The sequence below is a fragment of the Colius striatus genome, chromosome Z, assembly GCF_028858725.1.
Source record: "Colius striatus isolate bColStr4 chromosome Z, bColStr4.1.hap1, whole genome shotgun sequence".
Classification (NCBI taxonomy): Eukaryota; Metazoa; Chordata; class Aves; order Coliiformes; family Coliidae; genus Colius; species Colius striatus.
The window spans coordinates 28344298-28370045 of record NC_084790.1 but is presented as its reverse complement, the minus strand read 5'-3'; the positions used below and the strand labels follow the sequence as shown (position 1 = coordinate 28370045).

Here is a 25748-nt window from a genome sequence, read left to right as displayed (position 1 = left end):
CTCTAGGGCATTAATTTGTGATGCGGACCAACTTTCTGTCCTTACTTCAAACCTGGCAGACCACCAAACAGAAAGTGGCTCTATCACACTCCACAAAGGAGTACTTAATGAGCATATTCAGAGCAGATGTCTCATTATTTTCTCTCCTGAAATGCCATTCGAGAGCTAAGGAGTCTATCCCAAAAAAAATTCCCGACTCAAATGTTAAACTCAATATGGTTTTTTTTGTTTATAGGGGAGGAGATTTTCAGGATTTTTTTTTTAATCTGTATTCTACGAAGAAATCATAATGAGATGCAATCCTCAGTAGTGCTTGCTCCTGCATCTGAACCAAGAAGATGTTTCTCTCCCTTGTTTGTTTCAGATGTGTTTGGAAAGGATCAAAAGCTAGCTTTGAATTGACTTGAACCTGAAGGATGGTATGGAAATGATCTCAGAGTCTGACTGGGGTTTGAAGTTTGATGGAGATCATTGCAGGACTGTTTAGTCAGGAGATAATTTTCATTTTGCAAAATTTTGGAGAAAGTATGCGATTACTTTGTTCCACTGAAAGAAACCACATGATTTGTATGGTTCTAGTGCTATAATTAGGGATAATTACAAGAAAAGCAATTAAAAGAACCAGAGCAGTAGAGGTCTCGCAAGCCCTTTGACTACTGTGTAAGCATTTGAAACTCCAAATATTTCGGAAAAAAAGATCCTTTAGGAGCATGTAAGTGTCACAGAGCCCTAGCAGCCCCTCCCACCAAGTAAAATCCCAAGTACTAGCAAGAGAAGGGGAGCACCATTGGGGAAAAAAAGCTGTGACTCTGTGCTGACACCACTGTTCTTGCACTGTAAATTTTGGTCTGTGAGCTAGTACAGAAACATCTTGGAATGATTCTTTGGACTGTTAATGTGTTTGCTTGTGTCTCCTCTTTTGCCATATATTCTTCAGTTGATTATGAAAGGCAATAGGAAAGGCATTTTTAAGACATAATATATCTTTGAAGAAGTAGGTTTTGGAAGTAGTAGTGTTAAAATGTTGTATAAGTGTGCTTCATCTTTATAATCATTCCATTTCAGAAATGTAAGGTAATCATACTGGAATTAAAAGCTTAACTTGAGCTCATCTTGCACATGTATTTGTTATAAACTATGACTGACCTATATAGGGACAATGTCTGAATGTTTTGTGTCTGAAGCAAAATTTTCTGTTTAAAAGTGGAACTATCCATTTCCTGTCCAGAAAACAACATTGAGGGAAAATAAATGTGATAGCTGGAGTGCTGAAACGATTAGTTAAACAGTGTCCACTTTGTTTTCTAATTTGTGTTGTCCTAGGACTTAACTGCTCAAACAAAACAAATCCCTCAGAGTATTATGACTAACTTGGGAAATTCAATTGTTACTGTTGGCTTACTGTCAGATGAAGTACAGCAATTTAGTATCATAAAATGTTTTCTCTAAATCAACAAATAAGCTGTTTGATGGTCAATGAAATAAAGATGTTGTCTGATAAATGAAGGAAAAGTTTTAGTGTCTAGATGTAGATGTTAACTGTAACTGCATAAAAGACTGCAGACCAATTTAGAACAGAGTTTTATTTGAACTCAAAACCTGTAAAATTCATGAAGAGACAAAAAGCAGTCCAACTTCACCTGTATTACTTTGTACAGGTAAATGTAGGAGACATTTTGTCAGATTTTGTTGTTCTTGTGAAAGACAATTATTTTTCTGTTAAGGATTGCTTATGTGTTTTGTATATTGGGTTTTGGGGTTTTTTTATCGCAGCTAATTCATATAAGTTTGGGTTTTTTTTCCTGTATAAAATCTGGGGGAAAGCAGGCATGTGTAACAACTTCAAGTACTCAAGAAGTAGGAAGAGAGTAACACAACTCTAGGAGTGCTTGGATTTTACAGTAAATGAGTAATGCATGTTATCTTGTCAAAGAAGACCATCTATACTGTATTTGATGCTCTGTGGGCAAAATGTTCTCTCTTTGTCTTTATATGGTAAATTTAAAATCCTATTCTGCATTTTCCCACTAATTTCATGTCCTCTGTACTATGTCCCTACATACCAGTAATAAAATAGAAAGACTATCAGTAAAACTGATTCAGATTTCTTGAATTTTTTGAGAAACCTTCTCGTAAGCTTAATATACACTGTAAGAAACAGGGCAATGGTTAAATTCTTGTTCTCATAAAATCATGAGTTGCTTATTCGTGGGATTTTTAACAGTTTTTTTGTCTTGTGGAGTATATTTTTGGCAGATTAATGTCTCCATAGAAAGTTTTTAATTTTAATAATTTTCTGTGGTGTTTTTTGATTGTTTTGTTTTAAAGAATTAAAAGACAAAGTCCTAGAGAGCTATTCATTGTCATGTCCATTGCAGGTCCAAGGGAGTGGTTTCTTTTTTATGTGAATGGTGTTTGTGAATTTCTTCTGCTAATTACACAGCAGGGTAGTAAACTCTGTGATGCTGTTATGTTGGATTGGAATGGATTTTGTCTGAATAAAAAAACAAGTGCTAAGATGTTTTGAGGATTATAATTTTGAAAGTGTTTGTATGGTAATTAGCTACAGTAATTTAAATGGATTGCAAAATAAGTGTTAAATCTACAGAATATAGTATCAGAGATTTATTGTAGTATTGGGCACACTTTGTGAGCTTGATTAATTAATACTCAAATAAGCAGAATTAAAGGTTAAAAATGTGCTAAAGAAGATGCTATGGTGCCTGTTTTTCATCTTGTTTCTGTCATGATAAATTTGTGAGAACGTGAAGCTTATATCTTATTAGAACTGATGATGGTTTTATAATTAAATACTATTAAGTTGTATTTTATTTTGTCTGCAACTATAACTTCCAATAATAAATTTTTATGACTATTTAAAGGGATGAACTTACAAATCCTTAGCAGGAATAGCAGACTGACTGGCAAGTTAGCAGCTTAACGGTTGTTGTAGCTTTTTTGCTTCATTCAAAATAGGGAATCTGAGAAATTCACTGCCTTCAGCTTTGAGTTTGTTAGTATACATTTGTTCATAAAACAGAAGATTGATATTCAGAATGTTCCAGGAACTAAGTGGCTTTTACATTCTGTTACACTTTTTGAATGTGAAGTCTTTGTCAGCCTTGCATCAAAGTAACATTTTGTGATTTGTAAGCTGTAAGAGTTTTTTAAAAAATCCTTTGGAAGCTTACTCTGTGACAGAAGATTTCAGATACTATTGGTACTCATCCCCCTTGCCTAAATTTTAAGGTTTTCTTTAAAATGGCTGCTTAGGGAGTATCTCCTCTGGAATGTGTGACTACTGTTATCAGGTGTCTCCTTGTAAGCATTTTCTTTTAACTAACCAAATCCCATTTTATGGTTATGCAGACCACTTAGGCAGTGTTTCATGATTTTTAACCCTTAAGACCTATTTAATTCTAATCAGCTGCTGATCACCAGTGTTTCATGATCCTTGTAAAACACAGAATGTGCTAGGAGGTATTTTTGTAAATGGCACAGGAATTTTTATTTTGATGTATCACAGTAGGCCATGTGCTTTTAGATTAGAATTAGAATCCTAACATGTTCACAGAAACCTCTGATAGGTCCAGCTTATCAACTTTGTCGTGTGCTGTGTGCGTCTGTAGTGTGTACCTGTCTCTCTGTATATGAGGTTCCTCAGGTAGATAGTAGATAAATACATCCAGTGGATGCCCATCTTTGCAATCCTATCTTCAGAAATCTAGCAACAGCTTTTTCCTTCTTTTAAGGTAGCAGAAATTAGACGTTTTGCTGGAGATACTGTGTCAGATAACAGGATTTTGCCATCTCATTTCAAAGGGAGAGTGGTTTTAGTTTCATCTTGTATTTTTCCTTTTTGTCTTTGGAGCAAAGATTTTTAGTTGGAGTGATACACAGTGAAATGTTTAACTAACACATACAGAAATTAAAAAAAAAAGAAAAAAAAATTAAGCTATGAAAATAAAGCATTCAGTATACAGAAGAAGATAAATGCTTATGTTAAAATAGATATATTTTATCTAGAATTGCTTTTGGTGAGTAGGCTACACGTAGTAAACAAACCACAGCAGAAGAGTTTGTAATAGCATCTTAAATTTAATGTGGCAGGAATGTCTTAGTGCATCCTGTTACAGATTAGAGTATTAGCATCATTTCCAAACTGTTACAGAAAATCTGATTTCCAAGTGATCTAAGCTACCTGGTATGTTGTTATTTCTGCTAAGAGGTCAGTTCAGATATAACATAGTGGATTATAGTTGCACCGTGAACCAAAACTAATGTTGTGGTATCTCCACAGTAATTGCTCATATGAAGCTTAGAGATATTTCCCAGCTATGCAGAGAATATCTCAGTGATCCTGTTTCAGATCTAAGTATCAACAGTAAAGCTTTTGAAACAAAGAGATAAAACAGTTATAATGAAATATCAGAAATAAATATTCGTCCAAATGTTGAAAAGCAGCTTAAGTACAAAACTGGTGAACTGTCAACTGGTAAGATATAATCCATTTCACCTCTCCTTATCAGTGGTTGGAAAGGTTAAGGTATGACCTCTTTGGCATTAAATAAGAGCTGACTACAGCCTAAGAAAAAAAAAAAATTTACTGGAGTGATCATGAGATCTGGATACTTAAAATTGTATTCATGCAAATGATTTCAAAAGTCTTAATTGGTTTGTCAACTGGTGATTTCTTGTTTGTTCTTGAATCCTGAAGTTTTATGACAGGTTCCCTCCTTGCAGCAATTCAGCAAGTATGGCTTCTTAGTCAAAGCTTGTCTTCTGTACAATCCATGCTATATCAACCTTGCTGCTCACGGTAGATCTTCTGTTAGTTAGCCCCTGAGATTCTTCACTAGCGCATTCCCACTTGCCTCCTTATGTATTTTCCTTTATTTGTTGTCTGCTAAATGTAATTATACACTTTTCAAACTATAGAATTCAGACTGAAGAAAGTTCAGTAATCTCTTCCCCCTAGACACATCTGCATTGCTTACCCAATTTGTGTGGTTTAGGCCACACAAAAGACCATGATTACCCTCAAATACCAAAGACCTGAGAATTGCCAAAGGGCAGGGAGGGCTTAATTGCTACTTATGGTCCAGGACAAAACAGACCAGGCTATTCAGCTTGGGGAAGAAAACAGAAAGTAATTTAATTTAACATCAACTAAAGCATAACCATAAAACCCCAAAACATAACCAAGACAAAACTACACAGAATAGTACAACGATGAAGAGTACAACCAGCCTTTAAGACCACCTTTCCTCCCGGGCTCAGAGCCCTGATCCCGGTGTTTTTATGTCCTCCTTCCATCCTCCTTCTCTGACTGTGGGGCCTGCATAGTCGCCTCTATCTTGTACCACTCTTACACGTCCTCCCAGGCACTTCAAATTCCCACCCTTAAAAAGTGATGGCAGAGGCACCAGATTGGCCCAGCCGGGCTGTAGGTGGGTCTGAACCCCAGAGCCGGGGGAAAGTCCAAAAACTCTGTACCAGGTCTTCAGTGCAGCCCGCTCCCCTTGTTATGACGCAAAAGCTGCTGCTTGCTAAACCATGACAGCATGCATGTGTGTAATTTTCTTGCAAGATCCTTCTGTTTATTACAACCACTTGTGATTATCTACAACGATTGAGATCTGTATTCTGTGTTTAAGATGGCCTCATCATGGAAGTTATGGAAAATGGCAGGAAAAAAGTTTAGGAAGAACTGCTGATTTGCAGGCCTGCAAGCTAGAGTGTATAATGGACAAGTTTCAGAAGCCACGGTAAACAAGAGACTACTAACGGACAAAGAGTTGACATTTCTTTCTTAGGGACATGTAGCTCACTAATACAAGTTTTTTGAAGGAATCATTGAGTAGGAGGTAAGCCATACTGGCACTAATGAGTCTGATTGGCTTTTTAAAATGAATTTAGTAATCAAAAACTCCTGAAGAACTCAAGTTGATTTAAGAAAGTTCTTTGATTGCTATCCAACTTAAAGGTAGAAAATGAAGAGTAGAACAGTCAGGATTTGGCTTGTTTTGGGGTTTTTTTTAACCAGTAGTGTCCTACTAAGTTTTCTGCTGTAACCTGTGTTTTTTTGACTTATCGTAAGTTATCTGGAAAAAAAACCCAATGAGATGAAAAAGTTTGATTTTCAGTATGATGCAAATGAACACAGAGTGTGAAGAGCTGCAGGGAAACTTTGTGGTATTGAGTGACAGAATTACATACATGGCAAATAAAATTCAGTACTCTGAAGTGTAAAACAATCATGATGTAGAACAACCTTATGTTTATATATGTATTGAGATCTTGGAGAGTCTGTAAATGTCAGTTCTTTTTTTCACATTGTCCTAGTTCTGCCGGGCTTACAGCTTTTTGGAAAAGAATCATGTTTACCTGGATATAGATGGTAGTGAAAGAAACCTCTTTTTTTTCCTTGCTGCTAGGAGCAGTTGAATGCAAATTTTCCCCCCTTAATTAGCCCGTGTGCCACCAACTGATGAGAACTTTTTAGCATGCTCTTCATTTGCTCATTACCATGCAAGTAGTGTACCTCAGAAGGAGGTGTCTGTTTTGAATCTGCCCTTGGCCTGACATTGTTTCCATGCACTTCCAGCCAACTCTTAATGAGTCAACTTCATTTTGACTGTCTTGATTTTTCAGGAATCTGGGTGATGTGCCCAAAATTAAGGGTGTTTTTTTCATACTTTGTACTCCTGGCTCTTAAAAGGTATTTGTGTGGCACTGTGCACTCTGCTGACTTAACAGAGGGTTTTTTTTTTTCTTTTCTAAACTCTCATATTTTCTAAAGTTTATTTGGATACATGCTCTATCTGGCACACAGTAGAGGCTTTGTGTTGATTTCTTTGATACTTCACTGAATTTTGTTTGTGGCCCAGCTTTAGGGGAGTGTACAGCAGACCCTAAAGGATAATGTAGAAGACACTAAAAGTGATTTGAAGCTCAAGGTGCAGTAGCAAATGAAGAATTTGTATAATAAGTTCCCTGCTTTTGAGAAGGAAGCAACGGGAGGGAATCAGTGAATCAAAAGCATAAATTAAAGACATTTTCGTGCAATTCTTGTTTGTATTGGTTTTCAATTGTGGGGACGTTGTCATGAATCTGTCCTCCAGATCTGCTCTTTGCTTGTAGCACAAACCAACCTTTTATTTGGAACAAACTAGAAAAAAGTAATTATTTACACAACAGAGTTTATTTTTACATTTTTCCTCTTTAAATGGAAAAAGATACCATTAAAAAGGACTAAAAATGCATTTTATTTTATTTGGGTTTGCGCATTGAAACATTAAGGAAACACCGGCTTTAAGGTAGATGATGACACCTTGATTTTGACAGCTGACTTGTACACTCTGTGATATAATTTTATGTGTTCTGCAAAAGAACCTTCCAAAGTTGGCATGCTCAGTGCACACAGCAAAGATGCAGATATACTTGTGTATAAAGTACTGTTATTTTCTAATTTACCTCTGTAAATTATGTCTTTAAAAAGCAATTTTTTATGTATATAATGACCTGTATGGACTCAGGTATTTCTCTTGAAAGTTACTTCTTGATAGAAATGCCATCTACAGGAAAAAGTATTTCACTTTCTTTCCAGAAAATGTATTTTATTGGTTTTGGGTTTTTTTTTTTTTACAGTATTAAAACTAAACAAAAACTCCATCCTATTTTTGTCAGCTGGATTTCTTAGCTAAACTATATCTTCTTGAGTGAGCTGTAGTCTCACTGTGAGTGGGTTGCATACATCATGGAAATTGTACAAGGGCAGTTAAAGTCAGAAATACTGGCTGCAGACAGCTGAGCTAGTAGGATAGTACTCATTGAGAAATGTGAGACATGGGCCTCACACAACGCTGTGAGATCCTGGACAGATAGTGCTTAAAGTTCAATTACATTGAGTACAACCTACAAAAATATTTTTATTCAATAATAACGTATATTTTGCTTTCAGTTTAACTGGGTTACATTTTGTATTCTGTAATAATCCAGATTTAAGAAATTCACTACAAGCTGTCTTTGTTGCGCATAGCAATGAGTCAGCTGAAATGTCACATAAGGGGGAAACTTGGAAAATAGAACAGTAACATAGGATCTGACAATTTGGAAGTCAGGTCCTCTTCCAGATGGTTGACCATACAGGCATTTGCACAGCAGATATGCATGTACTGTTGCTCTTGGTGAAAGCCTCTTGTGGCTTTATATTCATCCTCTTCTGCACAGCAAAGTGGACATAACGTGGTAACACCTTATTTTGTTCTTTGAGTAGGCATACTAGCTTTCTACTTTTTTCATCAACTCTTTCAATTTGTTTTATTTCACTGCCTGTATGAACAGTCTTACTGTACATTATAATAACAAGTTAGTCTAGTTTGAGAGTGAAATTACCTGTGTGTACTCATACACGCAAAGGTTGTTCATCTGGAGAATCAGTTCTTAGGGGCAAGTTGGCAGAGTACTAGCTACTAACTTTTTGCACTTCAATTGACAGTGGCAATGCCTGTTTTGAGGGTAAATTTCAGAGGCTAAAATAGCTTCTACTTATGCAAACATAATTTTTCAATGTTTTTCAACAAATGCATTGTTTGGGGAACAAATAGGGAGAAAGGGCATTGATTTGGGAGTAATACTGCTTAACTATATAAATATCTGTGGAGTAAGTACTAGATTCTGAGCTTCTATAGGTTGTGCTGTGTTAATTAATCCAGTATTTTCTTTACAGTGTATGCTTGGATTCCATCAGTTCCCAATGTGCCTGAACTTTCAAGGAAAAATGGTAACTGTGGTTTAGCACAGGAAACAGTGTTTGCTTTTTTCATGGTTGGTTTTTTTTTTTCTTGCCCCCTTATGGAGCATGCATCTTCTTTCAAAAATTATTTTACTTATTCTCAGTTGGACCTTGGACATGCAGAATGTTCTTTGGTGCCTCACAGACCCATGCCTTTCAGAAGGGAAGCAGTGATATCAGTCTTAAGGCATGTAAAGGAAGCTGTCCCATTAAAACTGTGATAAGAGGAGGAAGAATATTGATAGCACAGTAAACATGCAAAGAATAGCACAACAGATAGATACTCTGAAAAGAGAAGTAATTTTGAAAATATTAATGTATAAGGGTTGATTTTATAAATTCTGATATGTGAGTGGAAGAAACTCTCATAAGCTGAACAGACTTTTACAGATTGACTCCAGTTATGATTTCTGGGAAATGTTTCCATGACTGCGTAACTAATGCAGTCAGACATTTGCAGATAACTCAAAAGTTTTTTAAGCTCATGTGAACTAAAAATGCAGCTATAAAGGCCATTTAGCATCTTTACAAAAACAGACACTGAAAACATCAGGGAATTTATGTAAGCAGTAAAGAATCAGCAGTGACGTTATGTTTGATTTGTATCTTTTTAAGTGTGTTGGTATGATTTCACAATAAATAATGTTTTTAGTATGATCTTTGCAATTCTAAAGATTCATCAGGCTCCAAATTGGTTAGAAAATTTAATAAAATATATTTTTAAATTTTGGTTTCTAGAATTGAGATGACGTTTAGCTGGTGATAAATACAGTTTCTGACATTACTTCAGCAGTCTTTGTGAACATAAAGTCAGATAACGTTAGTTAACCTGACAGTGGGCTTGTACTGAAGCTTAATACTGACTTCGGTATGTAGTTACAGCAAGTGGCAGCTCTTTAGCATGGTGACACCAAGTGAATATTTTCTTTTAGAAAACTACACTATTTGAAATCAAAATGAACAACATCACATAACAAATGCTTTCCTCTTTCTACAGGGTTAAAAGTTGAGTTGCTCCAGTGTTTCACCTCAGTCAACAGTGCTGTCGTCATTGCTTTTATCATTTGGACCTGGTTATAGGGCTGAGCAACCAGAGCAGTTGCTTGGCACTTCAGTCAATAGGAAGGGCTCCCACCAAACTTAAGTGGTAGTGTAATTTGCTAGTGTAGTAGAGCTAAATGGGCCTCTTCCAGAGCTTTTTGAGTGTTGTGCCATGTATGACAGTACTGAAGCAACACGAAGTTCATGTAGTTATGAAGGGTCTTGTAAGACCTTGAACTGAATTTCATCTTTTCTATAAATGCATAGAAAATAGTATTCTGGTATCCTTCTGTCCCTACTGTTTTGACATCTTATATTTTTGTTGAATTTGAGTGATGGATTTGCTGTATATGTTAACTTTTTCTATCCTTTTAAACAACTAATTATTACAATGATGTCCAACACTGGACTGAACTTAAAAAATTACTTTCAGATTAGAGTGCGATTTTATGTATGTATTTTCAGCATACTGGGGTAAAAATGTGAGTACAAATGCTGACAGAAATATTCTTATTTTAAAATACTACTGATTTGGTTAAAAAGAATAGTTCTCAGTCATTCAGTGTGGATATTCCCATTCTGTATGGTGCTAAGATCACTGTTAAATTACTGTCTGAAACTGTAAATGCTTTCTACATTTATATGATTAAACCTGTTTATTTACTCAAATGTTCTAATAGAGGTGGTAACCAAGGTAAGCAAAAACCGCTAAATTGAAGGATAACTCAATTTGGGGTTTGCTTACAAACACTGGAAAAGTAGCACACAGTGAAGTCTATATGTATATCTCTATATATGGAGATGACACGAACGTCCTAGAAAGGAGAAAACAAATACGAAGAGCATCCTGCTAAATATCTATTGATACAATAGCTTTTGTTGAAAATCTTTTTAAATGTAGACTCACTCATACCTGTAAAAGACTCGGTAAATTTCTAACTGTCTCAGTGGTTTGGTATTGCAGCTGATATACTGGCCTGTAACTATATCTAGCAGTCTGCTGCCAGTGATTTCATCAATTTAGTTTTCTTTATAATTTTCATACACTTCGGCATTTGCTGAATACACAAAAATTTTAGACAAATGAATACAAGAAATAAAGCTTATTCTGTTTAAAGAGGGGCAGGAAAGGAGTAGTATTTATAGAAGACCAAAGGTCATTTGTCTGAATTAATACCAGTGCCATTTTTCCTGCAAAAGGAAAGGTACATGTGTAAACTAGAATGTCTCTTCACAGGTTCCATACTTGGAAATATTTCTAAATGTTTATATACATAACCACGGTTCTCAAAAATTGAATATATTTTTAAGTCTTAACTCATTGGGATTTGAAATCTGGCACTCTTAGTGCTATTGTTCTGTGATCCCTTTATCAGCAGCTTGAGTAAGTTCACAGCCCTGAAGCAATTTTATTTACAACGCTTAACATTTAGCTGGGTGAATGTATTGTCAGTTAAGGTGCTTTTCTTCTCAGTAATTTTGCAGTTAATTGCTGATGAGCCTGATCTTTTTAATCTGATTATTTATAAAGTAGTTTTAACGTCGGGACTCTATTCATAGAGTGCAAGCAAAACAAAACCAAAAAATTTACTCTTTTTTCTGTACTTCTCAGTTCAGAGACTGCAAAGACCTTTTTAAATGATAGGGCCAGCTATGATGAGTGATAGGGCCAACTCCATTTCCAAAGCGTTCCAGATGCAGTAGGATAAGACAAACTAGCTTATGTTTAAGTGATCACTATAATAATTGGACTTGTACTCTTTAAAAGAACAGAAAAAGCTTTGCAGTCTTCCTTATAGATTTGTTCATGTCTGTCTTTTTTTAAGTAAGTCACTGCTAAGTCAGTAAAGACTTTGCTTAGAATAATGCTATAAAGCACTACTAATATATTCATTCCAACTTGCATAACTAAACACAGGAAAAGGTGATAGTATTTCTGCTTAAGGTCTTGATACTGGCTTGTGGAACAGGAAGACTCATTACAGAGGAAAGTATCCTGAGCATATGGTTTTCCACACAGCAGAACTGCCACATAGAGGAGTGAGAAAGAAGCTTCTAAGAAGGGAATTGGAGGAGGGTTTGGATGTTTGGGTTGGGTTTTTCACTGAACAAAGGTGCTGTTCTCCGAGCAATGGGATTCATTTGTTATTTCTAAATTTATCTGAGTTGACTTTCAGAAGCCTGCCAAAATCTTAAGACTGCTCCACATATCCACATTGCCCTTTTAGGCTTTTGAGGTGACTGCTATCTGCAAATGCTATCTGACCTTATCTCAGATAATAATATGAGTCCTCCTTCGAAAAGCACCAGATTACTTGCTTGTCTGACTCTACTGACAAGGCAGATGTTATGTAGAGAGATGACTGGACTGTATGGGTAATGAGGATGCCCTTGAATGTACTTAAAAGCACAAGCACAGTGAAGAAGTGTTTCAGAGCTTAGTGATTTTATCACACCAAACTTGATCCTAAAGGCTATGCCAACATTAACAAGTAGAACAATAAGAGCACATATGCAGATGAGTAATGTTGAGGATCAAGTGTCTGTCCTCTGCATGTTTCTGGGGTTTTTGTTTTTGAACTAGCTCCAGTCTGATCCCATGTGGTGAATGCCCATTAGTAGTGTTGAGTATAATTGCTGGTTGGGTTTGATAGGAAAGGAATTTCGTTCACAGTCCGAGATTACCCTACATTGTGAATCAAAGTAAAGACAGTGAGACAGATACGAGAATATGGTGTCAGACTCATCCAAACTAAAATGTGAATATGGTCACACAGTCATGTAGCATGTAAACTGGGAAATTTGGCCTCAGCTTCACCTGCTGAATTATTTCTGCAAAGCTGTGTTAACATAATTAGTTGTCAGTACTCCAGAATTGCTCTTCTTGGAGTACCAGCATCTAATTATACAGTGGGTGACTGTGGTGCTACTGTGTGCTTTGAGTCTAGAGCTTGGAGGTTATTTCCCCAGAACCCTGTGCAGTTCTTTACTCAAAATGTGTCTTTTTTTTTTTGGCCCCTCCTTTTTTGGATGGGAAGTGGACGGATGGGGTGATATACAATGAAAAACACTTTGAATATACAAAGCTCAGTGATGTGTCTGTTTAAAGAATATCTTGGCTTCTCATAGATGCCATTTGTTTCCTTTGAAAGGAACAAAATACATTAAAAAAGATACCTTCTCTACAGGTTGTAAGAACAATTGAAATGGATGGTAAGATATGCTAGGCTCTTAGCAGAACAGTGATGTGAAGATCTTTTAAATTATCTAAAATTCCTTAGTTTTCAAGTGTGAACAGAAGTACAATTCTGAGTGTAGAGTATGTATCAAAAGTAAGGAATACTTTTCTTTATTCAGAATTGTTTGCATTTCCTGATTATTGCTGCTTCTAAAAATACTTTCTATGCAACAGTATGAAAAATTATATTTTAAATTCCAGTAAGGGCTTTTTCTCTTGTGGCCAATCTTTTTTATTTGTTTTTGCTATTGATGTATCCACTGTTAGCAAAAAGCATTCACCAACCTGCATTTAATTTTCTTGTGTTTAATTTTCTACCTGAATTCAGGCCACTGAGCATTAAGGGCCTGGAGGCTTACAGGCCTCTTTTAGCAATTGTTTGCCATGAATCTGTTTGTGCATTAGAGGTATATTCCTTCCAGCTGTATAATTCTATCATGCAGAATTTTCAATAGCACACGGCAATATTCTCGATTTTCAAGACTGAGCTATGTGGGAGAGTCTTAAATGTCTTTCTTCTAGGCGTGGTGGTGGTAGTAGTAGTAATAAGTCAAATAATATCACACCATGAAGGAATCCTGTCCTTTTTTCCTCACAGGTGTGGTGGCAGGTAGCATTGGTAGAGATAACAGTAGGAGTAATATAATTTTTGTTTCATATTTACGGTGGTGCTGAGGCTTTGTAGAAAAGAAATCCTGGGGGATTTCTTTTACTGTGGTACTTTTCAGGTTTTAAAAGTGTGGTAATCAAGATACTTTTGTAGATTTAGTTACCTATATGAATTTTAGTTTTACAATACTAACTTTAGGTACACAAATGGAGACATTTGAGTAATTTCTCTGTGCTTGCATTTCTCAGTCAAAAAATCTGAGAAAACTGGTATTCACTTCAAGAAGAACTTTTAAATAAGCCAATAAATTGGAACACGAGAGGATTAATTACTTGGGATACACTTTGTATTGTGGGGAAATATTTTAGAATATATTTGATGGCAATTAAAGTTATAACACTTAAAGACTGGTCACATGAAATATGGTTTATATCTGTGTCTCAGTAGCTGTTACATAAGTATTCACTCAAGGGCAGGATAAGATGTATTTACCTTTTAATTTATTATTGTAAAGATTTCTTAATTAAGGTTAATTTCTTATAGGAGGTGCTGAAACAGCTACAAGGAAGTATTGAAGATGAGGCAATGGCGTCTTCTGGACAAATTGACTTACTGGAACGACTTAAAGGTAAACCTTAAGTTATGTTTTAATCACAGTCATTTGTTTTTCAGTTGTTTTTTTCTTTGGGATAAAATTTTGTATCTCAGCTGCATCTTCTTTCCAGTGTTCACTTTGATGGTTAGATATAGTCTCAATGCCTCTTCTTGCTAAGCATTTTAAGACACATTCTCAAAACAAAAATATGTTCCTATGCTGCTTTTACCCTTTTGCCTCTGTTACCCTAGGGCTTCATATGAATTGGTTTTGATATAACTTGCATTTCTTGTAGTTCTTCAGAAAGAATATATTTAAGTTAATGATGGATTAGTTCCATCAATTTTCTGAACTTGTTTGCATATCCTGCCTTCTGTGTGTCATATTACTGGAACTGAATCTGTCATGCTGCAAACTGTTGCCCCTTTCCCTAGAGCATTTGCTGGAATGTGCGTCATCCTATAGTACAGGATGTGCAAGGCAATCACAGACTACTTTCTTCCTCAATACGTTCGTCATCCATACCACTGAACCAGAAACATCATGGGATGTCTCTGTTCAAGAGCCCTATGGTGAACAGAGTTACTATCATTTACGTGACACTGAAGCATCTGCAGGATCTCTGAGTAAGAAGCTATTAGGAAGTGGGCCACAAGAATGGTTCCTACAGCATTTATGCAAAACTGCGTGTTTCTTGAGTCCTCTCGGAAAAAGGCAGGCAGGCTCATGTGGGGATACTGTTCTGATTGTTGAGTGGCTATCTGCTCAGATGACTAATATTCCAGTGTGTACCATTCAGATTTATTTTGTGCACATTAAGTTCTTCTATGAATTTCCATGTAAAATATTTGCATCAAAAAAGAGGGATTTTTCTGGAAATAAAAAGTGAAGATCTTTTAAATTTGTGCTGCTGAACTTAAACTCTGGAAATGTTTGCTCTTTATTACCCAGAACTGAACTTGGAAAGTACTAACTTTCCTGGAGTGAAGTTAAGGCCAAAGGTGACCGTGCGTTCATATGGGAGCCGGGAAGGGTCTGTGTCAAGCCGTTCAGGAGAGTGCAGTCCCGTTCCCATGGGATCATTTCCTAGAAGAGGATTTATGAATGGAAGCAGAGAGAGCACTGGTTATTTAGAAGAGCTAGAGAAAGAGAGGTAAATGTCTTTGTTCATGTAGTATGGACTGGCTTTTAACATGAAAGTTTACTGGCATGCCTGGTATTTAGCTGTCATGCAAACATTTTTTATCACTGTTACATTTATCTTGACAGGTAAGAAAACCAGGAGTCTACGTTATGTTTAGACGTGCAAACACACAAAAAATGCCAAACCTTTTAAAACACATAGAATGGTTTTTTGTTGATATATTTCTTTGTTACTTTGCTGGTCGAAGGTTATCTTATTTCAGTCAGCAGACTGTCAGTATTTAGAGCATCCTGAACACCTCCATATCCCCTCACCGCTACTGGTAAGTGCTGAAACTGCAACAATGTGATGGTGCAATCTCGTTCTCTTTTTTGCAAATGGTTGTAACTACTACAGCTGGTTGATAATTTTTTTTACTATTAGCAGACCAAAAATGTCAGCTAATCAAAAATGTTTGCTCTTCAAAGTGATGTTCCCATCTGATGTTTGTGTTGGCAAAATCATGGATATTCTTTTCCAGGAAGGTAGTGATATACATTGAATTGGAAGAATATACTTTCAAGGCATAATATATATTTGTAAAACTTTATCAATTGCATAAATAGGCATTGCAAAGTAAAAGACATGTAGCTGCTTCCACTGAAGACATCTTTATATATTAAAATGAACCTGACTGAAATTCCAGGTGTTTTCAGAAGCCTTCTCTGTAAGACAGATTTTCCTAAAGGTTTGGTCATTGACAACTTCTTAATGAATGGCATGGCAGGCTGGGGGCTGCAAAACCAAATAAACAGCAACACAGTGTTTTTATGCTTGTAGTCATTAACAAGAAAAATCCCATGTTGTAGTTGTAATACAAAAGTTAGGTGGGTGGTCTGTGGGCAGCCGTTCAGAAAATCCTCCTCTAAAGGGTCCACTCCTGGTCTTCAGTGAATTTTTTTTTAATCAAGAGTTGAAAGGAGTATACTTTTTCTCCAAGAGACTATGTCTAGGTCCATTTCTTTTAGTCCTGTCAGTAGGATGAAAGTAATTTCCAATGAGTCCTCTGCTAGCAGCCACTCGTTTTTGGCTGGGGACCAAATTGTGTATTAACTGCAGGTGAACTTAACAAATGCATGCATTGTTTATTAAGAAACTAATTCACTAGATATTTATTAATGAAAATGAGAAAGAAAGAAGAAGAAACTGCTAAAATTTGTTTTAGACTGAAAAAATATTAGCTTAGCTGAAAGTGATTTTCTGAGTGGAAGAAAATTAATCAATTGATTCACGTACCAAAATGAAGATGAAATTGTGTGCCTGTTTCTGATTTGCTTAGCTTTCCTCTAATTTCAAAGTCAAAGAAAAAATTGGGGGAGTGTATGTTTCATGTCTACAGTTTATAATACACCATTCATTATATACTACCTACTTTTTCTCTGACTGTTTTCAGGCATAAATGCTAAGAGACTGTATCAACAAAACTTTTCAGAGTATGCGGCAGGTTGCGGTTTGTGTTGCTTTGCCTTTTGCAGTTTAAAGAATTTCGTAATCTCACCTATGTAAATTGAGCAGTTTACCGCTAAAAGTGACAGTCTTATGATTATTTTTTTATTAAAATGTCTGTATGCCTTCTTTATTCATTGAGGTTTGTGCCACTCCTTTTGGTTTTTTGTATTTTCTTAACGTTGTTTTTCAGCATTTTCTCTGTCTCATAACTTTTTTCTCACCCTTCTTGTATTTCCCTTTGGCTGGCTGACTGACTTACCTAACACATCTGTCATAAGTGTTTCATTTTCAGTAGTTATTTACCATCTGAAGTGAAAGTATTAATTATAACTGTAATTTACGTAATGCAAGTGATATATAGTTTTTTTATCCCTTTTAACTGGGAGTAACATTGACATATTTATGGAGAAAAGATGTCCAAGAGAAGAAACCAGTTTTCTGCATTCATCCAGCTTTGTATATTGTTGGCAGCTTCAAAAATACCACCTTAGATAAGTCCCACCCTTCACAAAAGCAGTTCAAATTGGAAACTTTTTGTTAACTCATAAAAATAGTGTAAAATCTTAAAAGTTTCCTTTATTTGCCCTGGTGCATTCTTACTGAACTTGACAGTATAGGACAGAGAGAGAATTTTCTCTTATACTGTGACAGTCCTGATGTAAACAAATTTGGTGTATAAAAAGGTGGAATAACTCTGTTGGGTTTTTCTGTCAGTATTTTTTCCATGATTGGCAACAGTTCTTCCACCTTAAATGCTATCCTAACTTCAAGAAGTTCCAGAAGTGATACAAAACTAGTAATCCCAAGTAAAGCATTACTTGGAAGCAAAAATTAAAGTTAAATTAAAGGAGTCAACTTCAGGTCATACATTATGTTGTTTATGGAACACTGATGGGTCCTAAGTTATTTTCTTCCTTCTAATATCTGTTGTGCTTGTCAAAACAGATTGAATGACAGAGTGTCTCACAAACTTTCTACAGGAGGAATTTATTCACACATTTGGTGAAAGTAATCCCTTCAGTTTCTAATTACCAGTTCTTTGACATTCAGAGATAGAATTAGTGTGTCCTTTCACACTTGCAAATCATCATACTGAAAATACTTTCAATAAGTATTACATTAATTATGTTTTTGCAAATTTTATTTCACAAACTGGACACAACATTGGCACCCAGGGTGGTAAAAAGGGAAGCTATGCAGAATGCCTGCATGTGCAGTGATTGGGCAGCCAGGGTGTATGCTAAGAAGATGGACAGGTAGGAGGCAAAAAAAATACCTCACAGGCTTTCCCTGAACACAATCTATTAGTTTTTTCTTCAGTCTGTCTAAAGGACTTAAGCATCCTTGTGGCTGAAAAAATAATATTTTCTTGTAATCCTACTACAGTTACCTGCAACGGTACAGTAATTGTTGTTTGCACACGTTTTTATTATAAACCTGTCTGATGTAAAAGATGCCCAGTAAATGACTTAACGCATAGTCTTGATATCCTTAAGGCGTCTGTTTCTGCATAACTGTTGAATCAAATCTGGACATTTATGTCATTCTGCTCATGTTTTAAAACATTGAGCATTCTATATTTGTATAGTCTTGCAGTTGAAGTGAGATATTCTGTCAATTTTCATTTTCCGTTTAAACACTGGTCAGGTCATCTCGTTAGGTATGGGGTATACATTTTAAGTCATCAAAACTAGTGTGAAACATTTTTAAAAAAGGAAATAAGTCAAAGACATCCTTTAAAATACACATTTTAAAATTCTTTCTTCTACATGAGGTTCCATCATATGGAAGTTTGATTATCGACCATGACTGGGGTGCATTATCAAAGTAGTCAGGGGAAGTTTGTATTTTTGTTTTATGCTGTATTTTTGTTCCTTAATGACTTAGACTAATTATCTATTATGTGTTTGTGTGCTGTACAAAGGTTTATATGGCTCTTGCTCTGATGGACCACAACCTGAGTTTAGAGAGAGGCATGCAGAGTTTAAGGCACGGGAAATAATACTGGGCAAACTTGTATGCAGCTTTGTACCTACTGGCTGAATGTTGATCATTTCTGTATGGAAAATGTTGATCATTTCCATTTCTGTATGGAAAAAAAGTCGAAAAACCCTGGCTTTTCTGTATACTCTTACTAGACTAGATTTTGCCTAAAAATTTTAATACCTATTCTGAAAAATACTCTAGCAATGAACACTGCATAACTATATTGGTAATGTTTACAGTTATATATAGTTCATGAATAATTGATAAAATATGTGTGAGATTTCTAAGAGATTTTTTTCTTGGTAGTCTGCATATATTAGTCTTGCTTTTCTCATATACTACTCAGGTATGCAGTAGGCTTACGATACTCATCTAGAATGTTTTAAGTGTTTTACCCTGTCTGTAGTATTTGATAGAAGATACTATTTTAAAAAGATTTCACAGAAATAGCTTGATTTACCCATAGTTTTGGTATGGCTGACAAAGTTAGTGAGCAGACTATGCAGAGTTGAGTGAGATAATTTAATTCAGTAATGTAATTAAGAGATGTGTATGCTTCTGTAACATCCAGGTTTTTTGTCAGGTTGATGCATTGTACAAATTTCTAAAAGATGCAGGATACAAGTTAGCATGACTGATAACTGCTTTTTGCTTTCACAAGATGCCTCTCAGCTTTAAATTTCCAAGTAATATTGTAGAGAAATTTTAAGTATCTTCCTATTTTGTACATGTGGACTTCATAATCAAGAAGCTAGTGAGTTGCTTAGTATGGAGGAGTGGATAGGGAGCCAGGGAATTGCACCCACTTTCTCAGATGACATCTTAGTGCCATCTTCAAACCTTGTTTCTCATTTAACGTTTTTTTTATTAGATTCAGTGCCTATTTCTATATCTACATATGGTAATGGGGTCTTAATAGTGAGGTATTTCTCACTTGTTTTTAATAGATCTCTTTTGCTTGCGGAACTTGAGAAGGAAGAGAAAGAAAAGGACTGGTATTATGCCCAGCTTCAGAACCTGACTAAAAGGATTGATAGTCTCCCCCTTACTGAAAATGTAAGTATCTCCAGGATACTTGGTCATGTACCTGGTTTAGATGCTGTATTTTATGAATTTGATTACATACTCTGCTATTGTTTTGATTTAAAATACTCTTTTATTCACTATGTAAAGCGAACTTAGCCTAAATATTTATTTTTTCGTGTATAATTGTACACATTAAAATTCCTACCTATTAGTGTAAACGTCAGTGATAGAGATAAGCACCGAAAAGTCATTATGACAAACAAATTACATGACAGTACCCTTCTTCTTTAGCTCTATCCCCCAAAGGTCTTTTCTGTCTGTTCTGTTTAAGTGGATTCTTTTATTTTTGAGAGCAGTATTAGCCTGAGACAATTTTCACAGGAGCTCTTAATTCATAACAGCAAGTAAAGTGATGCTGTAGCTTATGCAGGTATTGTAGCTCCAAGCTTTTACTATGGCATGTCCAAACTATTTGCACTTAGGGAAATGGTTTAGTGGTTGATAGGGCTGGGACAAAGTCTGGACTTTATAATCTTAAAGTTTTCTTCCAGGCAAAATGGTTCTGTGATTCTGTTCATAGTCAATTCTCCTTTATCAATGTGGATGACAATGAAGATATCTGGTATTCCAGATAATACAGGTTTTCCTGCAGCTTGGATCTCCTTGCAGTGCATTCAGAGAATTGCTGAGGTTGGAAAAGATCTTTAAAATCAAGTCCCACAAGTGCCACATCTACACATCTTACAAAAATCTCCAGGGATGATGACTCAGCCACCTCTCTGGACAACCTGTTCCAGTGTTTGACAACCCTTCCAGTGCAGAAATTTTTCTTCATCTCCAATCTAAACCTCCTCTGGCACATCTTGAGGCAGTTTCCTCTTGTCCTGTCTTGTTTCTTGACAGGGGAGTCTGATGCCCGTCTCACCACAACCTCCTTTCAGGTAGTTACGGAGAGAGATAAGGTCTCCCTTCAGCCTCCTCCAGACTAAACAACCCAAGTTCTCTCAGCAACTACTTGTAAGACTTGTACTCTAAACCCTTCACCAGCTCCGTTGCCTTCTTTGAACATGGTTCAGCACCTCTTTCCTGCATACAGTGTTGGGAAGACCTGGTTGTACATCTTTACAGAGTCACAGAATCATAGGGGTTGGAAGGGACATTTAAAGATCATCTAGTCCAACCCCCCTGCAGAAGCAGGTTCATCTAGATCAGATCACAAAGGAACATGTCCAGGAGGGTCTTGAAGACCTCCAAGGAAGGAGATTCCACAACCCCCTGGACAGCCTGTTCCACTGTTCCCTCACCCTCATGGTAAAATAGTTTTTTCTTATGTTTAAGTGGAACTTTTTGTGTTCCAGCTTCATCCCATTACCCCTTGTCCTGTTACTATCTACTATAGAAAAGAGGGATGTCCCAACCTTCTGACACCCACTCTTTAGATATTTATAAATGTTAATAAAATCACATACCTTATCAGTAATCAGACAGCCTCCTAGAAATGGAAAAAGACAGTGGGAATGCTTCTGTGACTGGGGTGAAGGAGCTGGATTTCAAGAAATCTAGGTCATGACTGAGCTTATCAGAGCATCAAGGGACGAAGGTCTGAAAGGGATCTTGAGGAAGTAAAACCCATTCCCAAAGGCACTGTCAGCTGTATATGTGTCACTCCATTGTAATTTTTAAGATTCTCTCCCCAGTTCATAGGTAATGAATTAACTTAGCTCTTCCTAAGTTAAAAATATGTTATTTAACATCCTAAACAAAATCTCTTTTTTTGGTAATTTATATCCATTTCTACATAATGCAGCCACAGTGGAATGACAGATCGTGTTCTTGGTAGTAGCTTTTTACATATTTGTAGATCGTTGCCTCTCTGACTCTCTTTTCTGAAGTCTTCTTGGATGACTGCTCTTGGAAACTCATTTAAGTATTTGCAAACTGAGTACTTGTCCAAAAGCAGGGTTTTGCTCCTGACTTGATGTTTTAACATCTTCCCCTAAGCTGTGGTGCTGTTCCTGAATTCTGAGCACTTGTGCTTTTTTCACAAGATAGTTAAAAGTAGGGTAGATAGCAGTAACATGAATACCATTATTACATGCAGTAGTTTGATACCTCTGAATATTTTTTAAAATACTGATTCAGATGGTGTGCAAAACAATTTTGTTGATATGCCAGCATACATTAGTAACCAAATGTTCCATGCTTGTAATTAATATCTCAATATCTATTATATTGAATCATTTGACAAAATTTGTATGTAGTCTGGTGGTTGAACAACATGTGCTTTTTTTTTTAATAATGATATCATACTTTAAGAATCTACTGTTGTGTTTTCTTCATTTATGAGATTTGCTGTGGAAAAGTAATTGTTCTACTTTTGTTCAGAGAAGTATATAGTTCATATGTTATCTACTGAAATGACTTCTCTGTACTTCATTTTCAGTTCTCCTTGCAAACAGATATGACCAGAAGGCAGTTAGAGTATGAGGCAAGGCAAATCAGAGCTGCAATGGAAGAACAGCTAGGTACTTGTCAGGACATGGAGAAACGAGCACAGGTATAGTTTGTCTTTCATTATTGGAAGCAATGGAAAAAAAAAATCCTACATTTTTATTAAATTATTGGTAGTTGTGTCTTTAAATTGTGTATAAGCACAGTGATACCTTAAAGCATTTAATTAGTCTTTCAAATACAAAATAGGAATCAGAACATATGAACTAACTGCTCAGCAAATAGTACCCTCCTCTCCCTATAAAGACTTGTGAGTAGGCAGAAGTAGACAATTTCATCAAAAGAAAAATATTTCTATGATCATTTGCTTATAATTTATTACCATTTTAACTTCAAACAAGTATGTATTTGCAGCAGCTTTATTTTAGATCTGTCATGCTGAGCTTTTTCATGCTTTTAAGTTTAGAATACAATTCAGCTACTATAGTTACATTTCGTTAATCAGAAACTATGTATCGAGCAACAATCTTTGAAAACAAAGTATTCATGTAAAATGTAATTCAGGTACATATTTGGAAGTTGTTTGCTCTCATGGAAGGTTTTACATTCATGGTAAGGACATGTACTGTTCTGTATGCAAATCACAATCATTTGGAAGGGAAACTCAGAATGTAATTGTGTTGAACCTGTAAATGGAATAATTGCTGGCTGGTTATAAAAACTGTTCCCCCACAGTAGCAGAGCAACACTTTGAGTTATTTTACTGCCATTTATTTCCAGAGATTATAAATACTCAGCTTGATAAGGTGTTCTGGGTTTTTATGGTGGATGTTCCAAAAATAAGGCCTGCTAATAAAAGTAGGCTCTTGAGGCTCTATTCTTCTCACTGAGTTTACTCAACACAAAATGTTCCTACATAAGAAACATTTACAATTACTTTTGTTTGTAATTAGAAAACCTGCTTTAAATTTTAAAGTCATTAATTTAGTAGGACTTTTCAGAAAATTCATATGGTCATAAGTATTTAGCAAAACAGATATCCTGCAATTGTCAGGTATGTACATGAAGGCTGAGCAGGGATTTATCTATATGAACATACTCAGACAGACTCAAGCTTAATCTGTGTGGATAATATCTGGAAGCCGTATGGCAGTGTCATCAAGGTTTATCAGCAGTGGTAAGGCCCTGCACAAATTCATCTGTGCCGCTTGTGTTGGCCAGTCCAGAGTGAAAGCAGGGCAGCCTTGGGATTGTCTGCAGATGTCTGGTTAGCCCTGTTGCAGAAGAAAGTGTTACCATATTGACACAGGAACTTCTAGGGAAGTTCTGTTGCTTAAGGTAGTGTAAACTGAATTAAGCAAAATAGGTAGGCTGCTGGCAAAATTCTAAATGCACTTGGGCAGAGACTGAATGAAATTTTTTTAGAGAAACAATTTGAGTGCAGTTACATCAAATTATTGTTTGCCACGTGTGTTTATCACAACTATTTCACTCTGTTTATGTAACATATACGTGTAAGAAATTAGTGTCTACTGTCATTATATAAAGATAAAATGAGCACCTACTCCTGCATGTGCTACTTGTACATTACACTGGCAATTCCCCTTCATTTCGTTTTACCAAAGACAGGTGCAAAAATGTATATAAATTCATTCTTGTACAAATACATAAATAATACTGGGTTGTTTCACTGTGGTGTTTAAATATGCAAACTGAAATGTTCATACTTGGCAAGGATAGTAAACTTGCTAGTTTTCAAGCCTCCTCTCTGCTCTGTATTTTCCTTCCACTCTAACTGATTGTGACAAACAGTACAATGGAAAATGTAGATTGAAGAGAGAGAACAGTCTGGCATTGCAGATATATCTATATTAAAAGTCCCAAAGTTTATTCTGTGAGAGAGCTGATAACTGGCTGTTGCCCAAGCAGTTGATGCACTAGCCAGCCTTTCTCACAGACCATAAAATAATGGCCTTCTCCCTCTTTTTTTCATCTGTCATGATTGGGGTTTGTTTCTTTTAACCTCCTCTTTCTGAAGCCTGTTTGCTAGCTCACAGTAACTCACTGTTGATGTTATCCTTAGGAAGATATTCAAACACCAACAGTTACTCATAATGAATTCACATGAATTCTCATAAGAATTATCCCAAGATCCTTAAGAGTTTGCTAAAACAGCAGACCACTTAATAACAAAATTAGGATCCTGCAGTCTTTCACAGATGAAGATTTCAGCACCGTTAGGTTCACACAGTGGTTATGTTTGTAAATCTAGACCCACGCATCAGTAACTTTCTCTGTTATCTTGTAGGGGATGGGACAGAGAGGAATAGACCTTTTAAAAACAAAATAATATTCATTATTTTTACTTTCTAAAAAGTAAATATTTTTCTATCACTGTGAACATTAAGGAATTTTGTTAGAAGCCTTAGTGGAACAGTGAAATTCAAATAATCTGTAGCTTTAAATGCTGTTACTTTATCCAGCGATTTCATCTGAATAAACATGATGAGCAAATATAATAGTGAATGTGAATATGCTATAAACAAATAGGAAGGCAAACTTGCAGAGGTTCTAAAGCTAAAACCTGATGCATGCATCCTGGTGAATGTTCAATTGTATACCACTGTTTTTGTTTCATTACTGTTAGGCCGTACCCCTTTGTAGCAATTATTTTTGCTGCTTGCACAAAATGTGCTCCTGGTTTTTGGAATTCCTTGATTTCTCTGTAATACAAATAATTAATTAGTAGAAGGAAGAATGGTCTGATTAAATTTCTGGAGTATAGATGTGAGAGCTGGATTGAATTCCTGCGCTTTTGGATAGTCTGTAAGTGATACTGGGCACATCGTGCAATATTTAATTATTTTTTCATCTGCACAAAGATATATCCCCACATTTAGGTGTTCATAGACAGCTATTTGGATCCTCGTTATGCCTTTTATGGAATAAATTGTCTGTTGTACAGGATAAAAACTAAATTTAAGAGGAAATTCAAGTTGCTCTTAAAGACAATGAGAGATATATTCTCTCAGTTGTGTTTCTGTCACATCACCCATCTGATATATATATTACTTTGATGTAATATATAAAATTTTTACCATCTTTATAGCATCATGGGTCATGTTGTGCTGAAACTTAGCTTTGTGTGCAACTGAAATTTTTATTGGCTTTTTAAATATTTCACTTTACAAGCTTAAAGATTATTGTTTATAGCTTTGCATCTCTTAAGTGTTGAAGTTTATAATGCCTTCCCCATAGTTGCTTACTGTGGATGTTTCAGAAATTAATTTTATTTTGTGATTATATTTTCTTCTATATTTTAAAAAATTTAAAATTATATCATGTTTCTGTTCCATTTGTATCTTTTGGCAT

The 25748-nt window shown here is 35.8% G+C and overlaps 1 protein-coding gene across 17 annotated transcripts in view; it reads left to right on the top strand.

Annotated features, from left to right (window-relative positions):
* Positions 1-25748, top strand: part of APC (APC regulator of WNT signaling pathway) — a 101034-nt gene that overhangs the window by 33948 nt on the left and 41338 nt on the right. For 12 of the 17 annotated variants that reach the window (XR_009820799.1, XM_062017248.1, XM_062017246.1 and 9 more), the window contains 5 exons: positions 8732-8785; positions 14230-14314; positions 15233-15434; positions 19847-19955; positions 22369-22482. Coding sequence is in view for 16 of the 17 variants with exons in the window: in XM_062017248.1 (XP_061873232.1) it covers positions 8732-8785; positions 14230-14314; positions 15233-15434; positions 19847-19955; positions 22369-22482 (564 nt within the window). In the remaining variant the exon portion in view is untranslated. Of the gene's footprint in view, positions 1-8731; positions 8786-14229; positions 14315-15232; positions 15435-15670; positions 15748-19846; positions 19956-22368; positions 22483-25748 lie in introns of those variants that run through there. The other 5 variants (XM_062017256.1, XM_062017251.1, XM_062017257.1 and 2 more) reach the window with 3 other exon arrangements.